Source organism: Phragmites australis, chromosome 5, assembly GCF_958298935.1.
Source record: "Phragmites australis chromosome 5, lpPhrAust1.1, whole genome shotgun sequence".
Taxonomy (NCBI): Eukaryota; Viridiplantae; Streptophyta; class Magnoliopsida; order Poales; family Poaceae; genus Phragmites; species Phragmites australis.
The window spans coordinates 38,518,426-38,534,271 of NC_084925.1; the positions used below are offsets into that span (position 1 = coordinate 38,518,426).

The 15,846-nt window shown below is 40.9% G+C and overlaps 1 protein-coding gene across 6 annotated transcripts; it reads right to left on the reverse strand.

Annotated features, from left to right (window-relative positions):
• Positions 1 to 576: 576 nt before the first annotated feature.
• Positions 577 to 15,582, reverse strand: LOC133919543 (protein PHOTOPERIOD-INDEPENDENT EARLY FLOWERING 1-like). Of its 6 annotated transcripts, none has more exons than XM_062363965.1 (22): positions 15,199 to 15,582; positions 13,382 to 13,500; positions 13,043 to 13,123; positions 12,808 to 12,915; positions 12,563 to 12,643; positions 12,360 to 12,448; positions 12,103 to 12,245; positions 11,979 to 12,028; positions 11,456 to 11,591; positions 11,280 to 11,363; positions 11,046 to 11,167; positions 10,883 to 10,921; positions 10,076 to 10,111; positions 9,804 to 9,872; positions 8,776 to 8,838; positions 5,548 to 8,698; positions 5,323 to 5,387; positions 5,177 to 5,247; positions 4,174 to 4,912; positions 2,408 to 2,895; positions 1,600 to 2,231; positions 577 to 1,492 (listed from the first exon to the last, which is right to left on the reverse strand). In XM_062363965.1, exons 2-21 carry the CDS (start codon positions 13,439 to 13,441, stop codon positions 1,814 to 1,816), a joined length of 6,093 nt encoding a protein of 2,030 aa, XP_062219949.1. In that variant the 5' UTR covers positions 13,442 to 13,500; positions 15,199 to 15,582; the 3' UTR covers positions 577 to 1,492; positions 1,600 to 1,813. The 6 variants fall into 6 exon arrangements, with proteins under 6 accessions (XP_062219949.1, XP_062219947.1, XP_062219948.1 ...); XM_062363963.1 differs by having other exon boundaries at positions 1,615 to 2,231; positions 13,382 to 13,512; XM_062363964.1 differs by having other exon boundaries at positions 577 to 1,495; positions 1,615 to 2,231; positions 13,382 to 13,512.
• Between the last annotated feature and the right edge of the window lie 264 nt (positions 15,583 to 15,846).

The window sequence follows — 15,846 nt, forward strand, 5'->3', positions numbered from 1 at the left end:
CAACGCTAAGGTGGTCGCCGACGCCGGTATGGAAGCAGGTATGGAAGTTGACATCGGGGTCACTGATGACGCAGGAGTGGCAGGCATGGATGTGTTGGGAGAGGTCAGACAGGACAATGGAGGGAAGTGGGGTTTTAACCGGAGTCTGTCTTATGATCTTATCCAATAGACTCGTTCGCTGCCTAGTTGCAAAGGCCAGGAGGGGGAACGGAAAATTCCAAGCTTATCTTCATTTGCGTTGAGATTCGGTGATGAATAAGTGTTAGGTAAAAGAAATAGACCCGAGATAGCCGGTATGTCCATACCCTCTCATGGAGTTACCTTTCCTGCCAGGAGACTTTTGGTTTTCCCAGGCCAGAAGGTCGCTGGAGCACCTCAACATCTCACTCTCATCGGAAATTCGGAACTAGCTACGATTGGCAACATCTCACTCCATAATGATTTGGTGATTTGGAGTTAGTTGGTCGCAGTTGCAAAATATTCTAGCACTTCGATGGATCAAAACAGCCGAGGCTTACGTAAGCTGGTCTACCGCTGCTATAGTTGTTGCGAAACTATTTTGAAAACGTAAAATGCTTGCAGACCAAACAGGCCATGGTTTCTCGGCGTAAATTTGGTTTACCGTATTCAGGCGTAGATCATGCTTACATAAAATTCTCGTGCCTTGCAACCTGACGGATCAGGACAATTGGGGCTTTACAAGAACAGACGAACTCATGGCAGCTGCTAAATCTGTTGCGGAACATACCGTGAAAGCATAAAGAATTGATATTTCAGCAAAGCGGACCCCTCCCAAGCTGGATGCATAGGTCAAATCAGTCATCTTGCAGATCCCGAGCTGAAGACTGAATACAGGGAGCCTCCAAATCGTGTTTGAGCAAGATAATAAACCATTAGTTGATCTCGGCGCTGCTAGCGGTGACGGAACAGCGACTTGCCAAATCATTATGGAGACGCTAACATTAATCTCTAGAACTGCAGCAGTCCGCAGTTGTCCCCTACCCCTCGCCTCAAACAACAAACTGAAGGCTATTGACAGGCATAACATATAAGCCAGCGTATTCAAACAACAAACTGAAGGCTATTGCTACTTTGATTTTTTTACATACAACACGTACCTGTGGGTCACACTCCTTCCCATGGACGAAGCCCTTGAATCCAAAAAAATGCCTCCAGGATCACAATCAAACAAGAAACTGTGTGTTCCTCAAGTAAAACAGGAACACCAATCCTGACGAGATATTGATCCCAAGCATTGATTTCTTAACCAGATAGTGCTTCCCATAAACTGTAATTGACTCTGATCATTCTTTTGAAGCTATATTGGCACCCCATCCTAAATTCCTGATACCGGGATGCAACCAACTTGACATCTGAGATGTTTCCAGTGCCAAAGGTAGCCAAACAACCCTCACACAGCGAATGATCAAAATATGAAAAACAGCAACGAATGGGTGATGCTGAGGGCCTCTTTCCCCTTCTCTGTTGGTACCTGCTAAACAAAAATTCCATGTGATCGAGTTACAAAATCTCCCCTCAAACATAAATGAGGGAGACACATCTCTACATCCTAGAATTCTAAACTACCAATATACATACATGTATGGAAATTACCCAATGCCTCCATTAGTGCAAACCCATCATCCAAGCTTGTCAGATCAACCTGACCTCACCAAGCCAACAGCTTTGCCCTAGCCAACCTTGATCAAGCTTGCAACACATCTATGCATGGCTGAGCAACTCAATCTGTATCCTCCTCCCAGAGACAATCTTCTCTTGATAGGAGCACCCGGAACAACTTGTTCATTCATTTTCATCCAATGTCTGTCAAATCTGAAAGAGGTTCTAACTCAATACCAGGAAGGAAATCAGGGTCATCCTGGTATGGGAGGAACTCAAGGAGGTCAGCCTCTTGAGAGAGATCCTCAGAGTAGGTGAATTCAGAATCACTGATACCAAAGTCAGATAGGGACTCGCTAATGTGAAACTCAGCTGTACTTTGCAATAGTTGACCAGGCGCCCGGAGAAAATTCTTCATGCCAATTGGCCCTTCCTGATGTGGTTCAGTAATCTTCTGGATTTTAGATTTGGGAAGTCTTCCAGATTCTGATGCTGCTTTGTGCTTTCCTGTGGACTTTGGACCAGATTTGTGCCGAGCAGCATCATATATGTGGAAAGCTGATGATGCCCAATGAGAACCTTCACCTTCGAAACAAGCTTCTGATGCTATCCTGCATAGAAGAACGTAAATGATGCACTAATATTAGTTCGTGTACCAGAGGTTGCCTAAATATTAGGAAGATTCAAGGGATTCAAAGTATAAATATTTTATAATAATCCAGAAGAAGGGTAATAATGGTGACCACCATCATAACAGCAAAGCATGAAGGCTTGTATAAGCACTGACCTGAGTCGGTTCTCTGCTTGTCTACAAGAAAGTGCAGACAGTAATGATTGTTCCACTGGTTCCACAGCCTGTTTAAGTGGTTCTGGTTCTAGTATGGACACATTTACTATAGACGGGAAGTCTTCCTCATAACCATGTCGATCTGTCAGGAAATCCAACTCTAACTCCAAATAGTTCCGACGGTATTCCTGGTTTCTCGTTGGTGGTGCAATCACCATTTGTGTACATTGAACATGAGCATCTGTAAGGGCTGTCCTAATTAGATTGAAGCTTGGTCTAAAGTTTGTCATGGACCAGTTCTCACCACCAGGCTTCTTAGCAGGAGAAACCATATGGAGTGCACTAGAGTAAGTACTCATAACACACTGGGAATCACGGCAACATTTTGATCTCCAAACAGATGAAAGTACGGCCATAAAGTGTTTCTGGAGAAGTAATTCATTGTTAGGAAGTCCACTGGTCACATTCACCAACATCTGAGTTTGATCCTGAAAGAGAAGACATAATAAATCATCAATTTGCACAAACAAATAAGTTTGATGTGAGCAGTTCATCGTGGCTAAAACAACAATAGCCTTTGTCCCAAGCAAGTTGGGGTAGGCTAGAAATGAAACCCACAAGATCCAACTAAAAAGATAATGTGAAAAAAATAATGATAATAAATGTACTAGTAATAGTAAAAAAAAGTAATAACGGTACAAAGAGACTGATGCATAAGTTGTAGTACTAGCACGTAGATTGCTAACGTCCATGCGCTTCTATCCGTGAATAGTTCTTTAGAGATATTCCATTCCTTCAAGTCTCTCTTTATAGACTACTCACATGTTAGGTCTGATCGACCCTTGCCTCTCCACATTATCAGCACGCCTCAATATCCCGTTATTCACAGGTGACTCTAGAGACCTCCGTTGGATATATCCAAACCATTTCAACCGATGTTGAACAAGTTTTTCTTCAATCGGCGCTATCCCTACCCTATCACGTATATCGCTATTTCAGATCGGATCCTTTCTTGTATGGTCACAAATTCATCACAACATACGCATCTATATTAAACTTAATTGTTGGACGTGTTGCCCTTTAGTTGGTCAACATTTAGCGTCATACAACATCACGGGTCAAATCGTCGTCCTGTAGAACTTACCTTTCAGCTTTTGTAGCACCCTCTTGTCACAGAGGATGCTAGAAGCTTGGCGCATTCCATCCATCCGGCTTGGATTCTATGACTAATATCTTCATCAATATCACCATCCTTTTGTAGCATTGATACCAAATATCGAAAGGTACCATTCTTGGGAATCATCGCGGCTAAAAGCACGCTAAAAATGCACTTTAGCAGGCTAACACCTGGATCGAGCAAGGCACACGTAAACACATGCCTCTGCCTATTTACTTGGATTCGAGCTAAGAAGGCTAGATAATTGGCCATATAAACAATTCAAACCCCATAAATAGCACAGTTGTTGGTGCTTAACAGTTACCATTACTAGTAATCATAGATCCTACGCCATATTTTACTTACAAATTGGCCAGTTTAGGAGCTAGAGCAGAAAACTTCAATTTACTTCAACTGAGGGTTTCTCGATAATCTGTACGGTCTCTGGGATGTTCACTTGCATGATTTCAGAATTATTGTAACAAAACAGAATAAAGATAATCCTAGTAAAAATGTGCACATTAAAAAGATTTTTCATGATGAAAATTAGTCCAATACCATGGTTTCACAAATTTGTCCAATATCCAGGAAGAACAAAATTCCAACTCACCTCAGATATTCGCAGTATAGCCTTTCCAGTTCCAGAAGGAACCTTTTCATTGTTTGAATTATCTGTTGCCGACATGGCATGTTTGCAGAATAGTTCTCGGTATCTCTCACAGCAATGCACAGGATGATGATATCTTCCCTTATAAAATGCCCCGCCTGGTAAGGAATGAAGAAAATCACTGGACAGCTCCCAAAGAGGACCATACTCATGTACAGTTGCACAAAGAACTGCATCTTCCTCAGATGTCCATGAGTCTGGAGCACAATCTCGAGACCATAGTCCCTTCTTTTTCAGTCTCTCGGGCTTGATTAAAATGATACGTTTTACTGGCATGCAAGGGACGGAAATTCTGCCATCACTCTTAATTCTAGTTGCTGATTTTGGGTCAGAATCATTGAGCTCCTCCTTCAACTTAAGCTGCTTGCCTGCAAGCAAGTGCTTAGGTGACAAGGCTTCCGAGATACAATTTGATTTAGGGGCTTTCTTGAGCTTCTTCAAACTTCTGCTGTCGCTGTTTTGCTCCTCGGTCGCAGACATTATCTTCTTACGCTTGTTAGAATAATGGTGTAGCGATTCATCACTTATAACCTCAGGTGAGGGTGCATTGTCATCAATGCTCATTGTATCTACAGACGTTTCCTCCAGTATGACCTCTGACTCAGATGACAAACGCCCCTTTTTCAGGGACTTAAACTTTCCTGTCTTCTTTTTGTTCTTTTTTGACTTTCTGTGGTGAATGCTGAAAAGTGATAATGAAATGAAATAGTTAAAAGTGTATCTAAGGGCAGCTAAAGCCTAAACAAAAAGACAACAGCCAAAACAACATCAACTGGAAATAAAAGGTGGATATATAACATGCTAATTCTGCAAGTTGATGCAAAATAAGTTTAGTGCAACAGAGGAACCATAGACTTGATGTACAAAACAGCACAAAAGTCTGTACTTCTATATATTCAGAACTAGAACTGCGCATGTTTTAGAAGCACAAATTCCCATTCACTACCTCATATTATCATTCTTTTCCTCTAACTCTTTTTCCGCTTCACGAGCTTGTCTTTCCTGTTCTTCCAACAACTGCAGGTATTTACACCATGTCAGACTATCTGGCTGTGTCAAGAAACATACATAAGAATACAGGTCATAAATAACCTGCTTTTGAGTCAGAGCCTCAACATGTTGGCGATAGGCAGTAGTAGCAAAATCAACATCCCATGCTGCAATCAAGATGATGTCAATATACTAAAACATAATGGAAGGATATATACATTGAGGAGAACACTAGCTCCAGCTAAAATGCAGAAAATGCTAGTGTGACACTAAACAAATTATTCCAAGTAGCAAAGAGTAAGTTAGCATTGACATAAAATTACTTACATTCATAAGAAAGTGGTTCCTGGTCTTCATCAATTTCTGCTTCTAAATCCTCTTTGAGTTTTTCAATACGATCAAGCTCCCATTCTTCTTCTTCAATATTTACCTGATGATTTACAGCAGCTTTGTCGATTACTGGATCCCAGAGTTGCATAAAACGCATTGCGTATCTATCAATAGGCCGGAGCTGATTTTCGAAAGACGAACTTGCTTGTCCAGCTGCAGCAGCTGCTGCAGCCATCTGTTTCACATCAGCGAGCATGTCGATATCTTCGTCACCACCAGCCAATGTAAGAGCCTTTTCTTCATCTAATTGATTGATAGGCAAAGCGATATTCTTATCCTTATCGACATCAGAAGAGTTGTATTTATGTTCCTCGTTAAAATGTTCGTCGGGTTTTACATCCTCCTCATTTACAAACTCATCATCCTCTAGTCTTCCAGCAACCTCCTCACTGAACTCTTGATTGTCGACAGCTTCTTCCTGCTCCAGCTTCTTGAGAGCCATATAGTCAGCTTCATCCTCTGCTTGTCTAATAGCTGCTTCAACATCTGCATTTGACAGTGCCAGACTCACATCATTTGAAGATCCAGCAGCCATAGAGCAGTCCTTCTGCTGTTCTTCTATATGAAAAGACGTATGCCCAGAAAAGAATTCCATGGGATCAAGTTTCTTGAAGAATTCTGTATTGTAGCTACCGCGCTGTATCACTAGATCATCAAGAGCTCGTTTCTGATTTGCTTTCTTGAGAATATTCTCCTCTATAGTGCTTTCACTAATGAGTCTATATATGTGAACTTCACGAGTTTGACCAATCCTATGACATCTGTCTTGCGCTTGTTGGTCCATTGCAGGGTTCCAGTCACTGTCATAGAAGATGACAGTGTCCGCACCTACTAGGTTGATTCCCACACCACCACTACGGGTTGACAAAATGAAAAGGAAAAACTTTGGATTAGTATTGAACCTCTGCATTAGAGTCTGCCTCTCTTCTGGCGGGGTAGAACCATCTAACCGTAAATATGTATATCCATATAAATTTATGAACTCTTCCAAGACGTCAAGCATCTTAGTCATCTGAGTAAATATCAAGGCTCTGTGCCCTTCTGGCTTCAAACGCCTCAGCAGAATAGCAAGTTTCTGCAACTTCCCACAATCAAACTGGATCAAACGCCTGTCAGGAAAGTAGACTTGACGACGAACAATCGCAGGTCGTATAGGAGAGAGAATGGGAGAAAACTCATTCATGCATGTTTCTCTATATGCCGGTTCAACAAAAACAGGAGACTTCCCTTTGCTGCACCAGCAAACAGGGGTAGGAGCTCGTGCAGCAGGAATAGCAAATGTAAATGATTCAACGATATCAAGCATTTTCTGAAAGCGTTCCACAGATGGAAGAACAAGATCTGCAAGGTTTGATGAAAAATCCATGTGGCAGAAAGGGTTGTTCCTCTTCTCAAGAACATCCAATACAGGATGCTTTACAGTCAAAACCTTTCTCATGTTTGTGCCATAGACAGGCCTCTTTTGGCACCGCACCCTATTCCACCATGCAATGGAAGCTGCCCTTTCTCTGGATTCTTTTATTCTCTCCTCCCGTAGAGCTTTCTGAATATCTTCAAAAATATTTGTTACATTACTTGCCTGATGATCCTTATTAGAGCAAAAAATCTCCGGACCAGAGCACACGGAAGTGATGCTTGGAGAAAAAGCCTCAACGACCTCGTCAACTTCCCAGGAAGTCATGCTATATTCATTTTGAGTAAACACAAAATTCATATGAGATAAGTCAACCTGAGAAAATAGACTCTTATCAAGGAGCATGCAAACAGAATAGCTGAGCTGCATGTTAATCCCTGCCATGTCAAACGAGCTTATTATTGGGCGACCTTCAAAAAGATCTGGATGGTTACAAACCTTTCTAAGTTGCATAATGATACTAATCATCCCAAAATAATTCCCACCTGCAAGTGTTGCTTGTGTCTCTGAGCTAGCAATAAAATCTTCGTATAAGTTTCTTTGTCTTCTAGAGAGTCGGCAATATATGATATGCTCGTGCTTCTTTGGCAACTGTTTCTCAACATCCCGTTTCAGTCGACGCAGTATAAATGGACGAAGGACATTGTGCAATCGATCTATAATTTCTTTGTTAACTTTATCTTGGCCGTCCACCATTCCTGAAATAGGATTGCAGAACCAATCCTTGAACTCTTGGTGAGACTGAAATACATGAGGCATCAAAAAGTGCATGAGAGACCAAAGTTCCATCAGGTCGTTTTGCAAAGGAGTTCCAGTCAAAAGAATCCGTCGCTTTGAATTAAAATTAAGCAAAGTCTGCCATCTCTGTGATTTCCAGTTCTTTATCAGATGAGCCTCATCAAGAATTAGATACTTCCATTTTTTTCGCTTAAATACTTTAGAGTCCTGAACAACAAGCCTATATGTTGTGATGCATACATGGAAGTAATTTGCTTTCATCCAGCCCTGACGTTTCTGCTTTCTCTCCTTTGCACTTCCAAAATAAGTCAGTATTTTAAAAGCAGGACACCACTTGAGAAATTCAGTCTCCCAATTTAGCATAACACTGGTCGGCACAACGATAAGATGTGGACCCCATATCCCCTTATCACATGCAAGGTGTGCCAGCAAGGAGATAGTCATGATTGTCTTCCCTAAGCCCATCTCATCTGCTAGAATTCCATTAAGCCTCTTCTCATACATAGCAACCAACCAATCCAACCCTATATGCTGGTATTCACGAAGAGAATGCTTAAGAAGGAAGGGGAACTTTGTGCGCACTTTTGTTGTCAAGAAGGTGTTACCAGTTGGTTGTGCTGACCTTGCAGCAGCCGCAGCATCAGCAATTACACCATCACTCTTATCTCCATTGACTGTCTTAACATCAGTGAGCTTATTCTCTTCCAAAAAAAATTCTTGCACACAAGGCTCTGATGCTGTTTCTGATTCTAGAGCATTAGTACTCACATTATGCTCAGATTCCAGCGCATCCATGGATTGGTGATCCTCATATGTATCACTGTTCACATTCAGAATGTTTGCGGATTGATCATCCACAGACATGTCAGTATTGACCTCTTCAACAATACTGGGTGAATTCTCCAACTCTGTTGTACCATGATCTGCATAGCCATCCTAAATATAAAAAGAAGGTATTACAAATGGATCACAGTAAATTGTTTCAAGAAAGCAAACAGAAAATAAAACAATACCTTTTGGTACCTCGCAAGAAGTTCTTCTAGTGGGATCTCGCTCTCCTTCTGCAGTAACTTAATCTGCATTACAAGGAAATGAGACACCAATCCACAGTTAGCAGAAGTTTTGCAGGAAATATGTGACTGTGAAACTAGATATCGTTATACCATGGGATAATCCTATTCCAACCTCTAACCCTTAATCACAACATGGACTTATAACTACATACAATTTATACTGGGGCAATGCTGACCCCTCTACATAGACTATTATTGTCCCACTTTGGACTTTATGTATGGTTTTATTAATGAAAAATCTCTTGTCTGCGATCTCTTGGTTTGAATATACACATCACATCCTTCACTGTTAGTGGTATAGCCTCTCGTTCAATTGGCCAGTACAGTTCACCAGTCAAATCACAAACCCTTAAGAGTTAGGGTTTATGGGTAGACGCCAGTTTGCCAGACTCAGTGTGTGTGAGAGGGAGAGAGAGAACTTGCTGGTTTAGACAAAACAAAAAGGTATGAAAGGCCACTAGCTTTACAGTATCTAAGGATATTTTTCCTAAACAGTCCCCAATAGTCAAATCTCTAATACACTCACTGATTAATCCACAAGATAAAATCAGATCCACTCTCAAGCTTATGACAGGCACTTTTGTAATGTTTTGTTAAATAAAGCCACTATTTTCATGTGGTATTCATCCTACAACAAGCTTGTGTGACCAAAAGTTTCTTTGAACATGTTAATCCAATGCAAAACAAGTTTGTGTGACCCAAGGTGTTAGCAGGCAGACAAAAAGAGATTTTCACTAATTTAATCTCACGATATACCCAGAAAGCCATCTAGGAACAAAATTAATCAGGGAAACTTCTGAAAAGGAAATAATTAACCTTACATAGCTGCACAAGATAACAATGCTAATGAATCAACTTTTTAAGAGCTGCTGTGCAGTCAAGTTTACACTTGTCGCAATCAAAACAGAACTAGAGCATTTCAGCATGATCATGCAAGCAATTGAACAATTATTGATGTGTGAAATCACCTCTTCCAGATGATCAGGGTCTTCTTTCTTTGCCAACTCTTCCTCTTCAGATAAAGTTGCTTCGTCATCCTATCAAAAAGATAATCAAATATGCAGAATCAAGAGGAAGAGGGAGGACTTAATGTACATGACAAATCAACAAATGGGCGACTGTAGTTTTCCAATTTTCAAGTATAAACTTAAACTCCCATCCAAATAGTAGAATGTAAATTGCAAAACTATACGTGAAACAAGAAACTGATGAGGAAACAAGATGACTATGGCGATGCTACCTTTCCCTCATCAGCAACAACATAATCTTCATCCTCCTGAAAAAAAAGAATATCTAAGTTATTATTTGTTGATAATTTAATATATTAACCAAACCACCACACAATACACAAATAGTACAAAAAAGCAACAGTCTTTTTGGCCTAGGTTTATTAAAACAACAGACCATTTGATCTAGCATTACATGGCATCAAGAACCCAAAACTGAATATGCCAAACCCTAAGCACAATCACTGGAAACATATTTGAGCATTTAAGTAAACATTGACATTGATGAATTGATTTCTTCAAAAATATTATAAACTCCCTAATATCGCCAATTACTCTCCTCCATTTCACAACGTATAAGTGCATAAACATATATATATATATATATATATATATTCTATTGAGAATTGCAGCTTAATAATGTGCCCATTCAGGAATCAAGAAGGTGATTATTGCATTTCTTTTCCGCTCTTTCCCATGCTTTGTTAAAGCTGTCAAAGGAAGTTGAATAGCTGAAGTATTTCATGAAATAAGGGTGTTGTTTACTCGATTCGATACCTCCTTGATCTTGGTCTATGTAAAAAGTGTAGTTGTGCTGATACTATCAAAAGAAGGGGGTATTCCACGGAAAGCTACTGTTAACATCCTTCCTGCACCCATGACCACTCAGGGAACTAGGTCTCAAAACAACAATTTGTTCCTGTTTTCCCATCAGAACTATTACTGGAGAGTTCTCCATCAGGCAGTGATTGGGAGAAAAATAAACAACATTACAATAAAGGGGGAAAAACTATACAACAACACAGATGATAAGAACATGCCTGCTCATCGACAGACGAGATATTTCCATTACTTTTTCCCTGCAAGTACGAAAGTTTGGCGGCACCATTAGAGAACATTTTATGAATATGGTTTCATCCCCCAATAAGAAAAAGAATAACCCCAACACAAGGCACACAAAAAGGACACAGAAAGCAAGTGTACATGATTCTTCTTCACAAACTCAGCATAAGAATGACCATCGTCCACTTCCTCAGAAGAATTGCCTTCGTCACTTGAAGAGTGAGCAGATTCATGATCACAGCCATTAGCCTGGTTTGAATAATCTGAAAGGCAAAAACAAATAATCCACATCAATCATAAGAAAAGCCATCAAGGAGTCTGCAGTAAATCAGCTTCCTAGTTCCTAATGCCATGAAGGTATCTGCATTATCTCACCTACAATAAAATTCTTCGAATCTAAGTTACTTAAATTGTCTTTGACATCTGGACTGCTTTCCCTGCTAACTGAGAAATATTGAACTGATCAAATTATCAATTGGGTGCCAAGTAGCATAGCATTGTTCCTATATATAAATGAAAATGGATAAAAGAGTATCACTGTTGGAGATCACCTTTGGTTTCTGTGTACATCTTTAGTATTTCATCCAGTGGTAGGTCAGCTTCTGCCTGTAAAGCAGCTAATTCTTCATTGCGCTCAGCTTCCGTGATCTGAGCTTCATCCTCATCAATTGTGCGCTCATCATCTTCCTGCAGCATTCACACATACCAGTATGATTCATATATTACAAAATACTGAAAACAGTCCCACAAAGAAAACAAATATGTCATTCTTATATTGCTCTGCAGCTTACAAATAAGACTTGAGTTTAAATTATGTTAAGATCTTTTATAATTTTTTGCTGTTCTGAGCAATAATTAATCAACAGAAATCTCTTAACTGCCATGTAACAGTGCGATATCAAAAATAGTAACACAAAACAGAAAAATAAATGAAAATATGGCTGGTAATACCCCCAAAACAAAGATGTTTCTAACATTCACAAAAAAAAAATGATAATGTACCTCGATCTATAGTATTCCTTAAAATTGTTGTAAACGAAATAAAAACTGAACCAGGGAACTAAAATGGCTTACTGGCTCTTCATCCAAGGAGCTCTCATAATCATCATCCAATTCCATGTTATCTGCAAAAAGAAATTATTAAAACCAAGAACAGGAATATAAGATGTTGACATGCAAAATGTATCATTAAGCTGACCAAGATCATCAGGAGTTGATGCATTTATGTTCTCTTCTGCTACTTCCTCCATATGTGATGATTGATTTGTTTGCAAAGTTACGTTTTCTAGTTTTTGGGGATAGGGCATGTCCACAAGGTTTTCAGCCAACATTGTTGAATACCTGGTGAAGATCATACGAAAGGACAGAACGTTAATATACAAGCTAGGAACTAAATTAAAAATGATACAGGTCAGATTAACAATAATGAAATCAGCCGATATTGGATTGTAGTACCTTTCAGTCTGACCTAATAGGAAATCAAGTTGCTTATCAAGGGCCTTTTTCTTCCTTTCCTCAAGCTCCAGTTGATGCTTATAGACAACCTGCTTTCCCCAAACCAAAACAATATAGTTTAATTTCTTGGGAAAGGGACATACTAAAGCAAGTGTCACAGTAAGCAAAAACAATATAATATTAAAAGATAAATTTGAACTTGCCAGCTTTTCTATTTTGATCCAAAACTTCTTCACATCCTTAGAAATATTAAGGGCTACTTTTCTCATTCTATGTTCCTCCTCCTGTAGAAGAAAAATCATCAAACTGAGAATTATCTGAATGCTGATTAATTATCTGCATATTCAATTTTTGAGACTACTAGGGCACTATATGTTCACCCAGCAGCATTTTGGAAAAACAATATCTATATTTCATAAATGAGCTATATCATACAGACAAGTCAAACCTTCTGCTTTCTCTCGCCCTTTGTTGCTTGGTCAACTATGCTCTTATTGGCTCTTTGAGCAATCTTTTTAGCCATGGACAACTTCCATTTTCTCTCAGAATCAAATTCCTGCAACATATACAAAGTTAAGCAAACCAAAAGAACAGAATAATTACAGTTTTGTGGTAAATTCATGTGATTTTCCTCAACGAGAAAGAGGAATTGAAATTTGCCAATCATAGTAATAGCAAGCAACCTTTGCCAGCCAGACCATCTCAGCAAGGACATGGTCCCAATGAACTTTTGGCCTTCGAGGCTCTCTTGGAGCTTCAAGAGCCTGCACCAACGAGATAGCATCTTCAGATAATGTAATAAAAACAGAGTGAAAATGGAGTATATATTATACTGATATTCAACAATAACAGAAAAAATGTTCAAAAGAACAACACTTTATCCTTTATTTTCCTCTCCAACTATGAGGGATGACACGTTCAAAAAATGGCAGTATGCAAGTATAATATGCCAAGTAAATCGGTGAGGAAGATGAATAGAAATGGTGCAATAGGATCATGAAATGTCAAATCTGCAAGCTAACCTTCTGACGTCTAGCTCTTGTCTCGTGATCTAGCTTTGACCGGGGACCTTTTGATGCCATCTTTCCTATCCCTTGCACGGGACTATCTCATATCTCAGGGCATATGCAGCAAACTGGGACTGGCATAACAACTGGGCAGTAATTGTCACTGAATTAGTACCTGAGGAAGCCTAGCAATTCTTTATTGAATAATCATGAAAAAGAGCTGACATAACTTAAAACATTAGAAAAAGTCAGTGAACCAACAAAAGTTGCTGCCAATGTGGCGAAAGACAGATGATGCAGTATGATGGTTTTCATTGCTGCGGTGGAAGAACGAAAGGTGAAAGCAGATCTCCAAGCCATGCTGGCATGAATTATGAGCGTTTTGAACCTCCTACAAATCTTATTATTACAGTGGTTACAAAATTTTGGCTTTTCACACTCCCCATTCCATCCTTTGCGGTGAGTTTTTTTCAAGGGGGTTAACAGCTAACATAGAGGAATTCTAGTGGTGAACAATGGGCGGAGAAAAGCCAAAGCATATCACATTTTTAGTGTAGGCACCAAAAATAACTCAAAACTGTAGCTATTTGGCATTCTAATTCACAAAATAATGAAGACAGAGACTCCAGTTAGCCAAAATAAAGAGAAAAGAAAATGGTGATGCATTGATACACATGAAAGCAGAATGCTGCCGTCATAAACTGGAACCAAACAGCTTGTCCTACTTCGACCTATAACTGCTTGATCAGACACAAGCTTGTGAAGCCTAATTCTAATATTTCAATCATGGAAACAGTTAAAAGACATCTCACAGCTATGTGCCTATGTATAACGGTGACATTTGTCCTAGTTATACTAAAATTTATTTCGCAGCTATTCAATCAAATAGTAAAGTTGCATCATTTGATCAAATACTATTTCACAGCTTGGTTACAGAACTCAACTAACACTCAAGACCAATAGACGGAGCCACAATGCAATATCCACGTCTCATATCACTAACAGGGGTAATGAATCATGCATTGAGCTCCTACAGCCTGGCAAAGACAAGAATGCATATCATAAAAATATACTGCAGCCAGCCAGCCACTGGCAACAGGCACAGTACCACTACAAAAATCCGCACCACATAGCCCATTTTGAAGCACACAGAAAAATGTTTGCCACAGTAGCTGCAAAGTTCTGACACATGAAAAAAAATACCCCAAGCACAGCACTAGTCAAAGGTACTGACATCATGTTAGTCCTACGATCATGGAGGGTAGCCACATTCCAACTGTTCGAACTACAAACCCATGCTACATTACTTCACAAAAGAAAATCTCATCAATTTCACACATCTGACCTCAAAAACCGACCATCACAAGCCTCCAAACCCCACAACGCAAACCCCACCTAAAATGCTAAAACCACCTGGGCAGAGCAGCGCAGACCCATAGCAAAAGCAGGAGCCCCAGAGGACCACAATCAGCGGCTAACTTTGCATGAGGCATGGAGGTTCACTTGAACCCCTCGAAAAGCTCGGAAAACAAGCAAACCACCTATACACGCAGCAAACTGGATGGGTTGGCGAGAAAAAATTAATGATATTTGGATTTCAAGGCTCACAACAAATAAAGGGATGCAGATTATGCAGAACAAGACGAGCAGTCCGTCCAAGAAAGCTAGGCATCCTAACCACCAAAAAAGGAATCAGTTCAAGTTTGGATGGATCGGATCTCCACTCCACGCCAGTGGCGTCCGGCAGTTACGGTTGCATAAATGGAGCAAGGGTGACAGACTAGGAGTCCCAGTAGATTGCAATTAAACTATACCACAGTCAAAGTACAAACCTGCGGGTGCCGCGGCGGGATCTGGGAGCCGGGAGACCGGAGGCAGCAGGCACTGCCGCACTGGTGGGCGCCGTCCGGCGGCGCTGCGACTCGTACAGACTGGCAGACGGCGTCGCCTTCACGATTGGGGGGGTGGGGGGGCACAGGGCGCTGGTGGCCGCGCAGCCGCGGGAGGGAGGCGCTGGCGGCGGCGGCGGCAGGAGGCACCGGCCGGCGTCCTGCGGGGGAGAGGGCGGACCGGCGGCCGGGGCCCGGAGAGAGAGAGGCTAGGGTTTAGGCCTTCAGGGCGAATGGGGAACGGGGAGGAGGAGGCGAGTCGCAGTCGACTGCGAGGGGGGGCATCGAAGCGATGCGACGGGCGGACGGGCGTCGGGAGCCAGAGTCGCAGGGCGCGTCGGGAGGATGGAAGATTGGGCTGAGGACCTGGGTTGGGTATTGCGTGGGTACACACTCGGCCTGGTCCTGGCCCGGCCCCTGGCATGGGCTCGCCCCATATTGTGTTAACAGATAAATAGCACATGACCAACTCCTTAACTTTTCCTCTTAAAAAACTCCTTTAATTTTTCCTTAGGGAGAAAAAGGGAAACTTGGTGTTGGTGAAAGAAACTCAATTAAAGTGTGATGAGAATCAAATCACACGAATGGCTC

Bases quoted from the DNA above. Each gene is read 5' to 3' on its own strand.
- LOC133919543 (XM_062363965.1), bottom strand. From the start codon at position 13,441: ATGGCATCAAAAGGTCCCCGGTCAAAGCTAGATCACGAGACAAGAGCT. The intron at 8,699-8,775 runs GTATTGTTTTAT...TTTTATATTTAG, and splicing joins TTCTTGCGAGGTACCAAAAG to GATGGCTATGCAGATCATGG. The intron at 2,232-2,407 runs GTCAGTGCTTAT...TCTTCTATGCAG, and splicing joins CAAGCAGAGAACCGACTCAG to GATAGCATCAGAAGCTTGTT.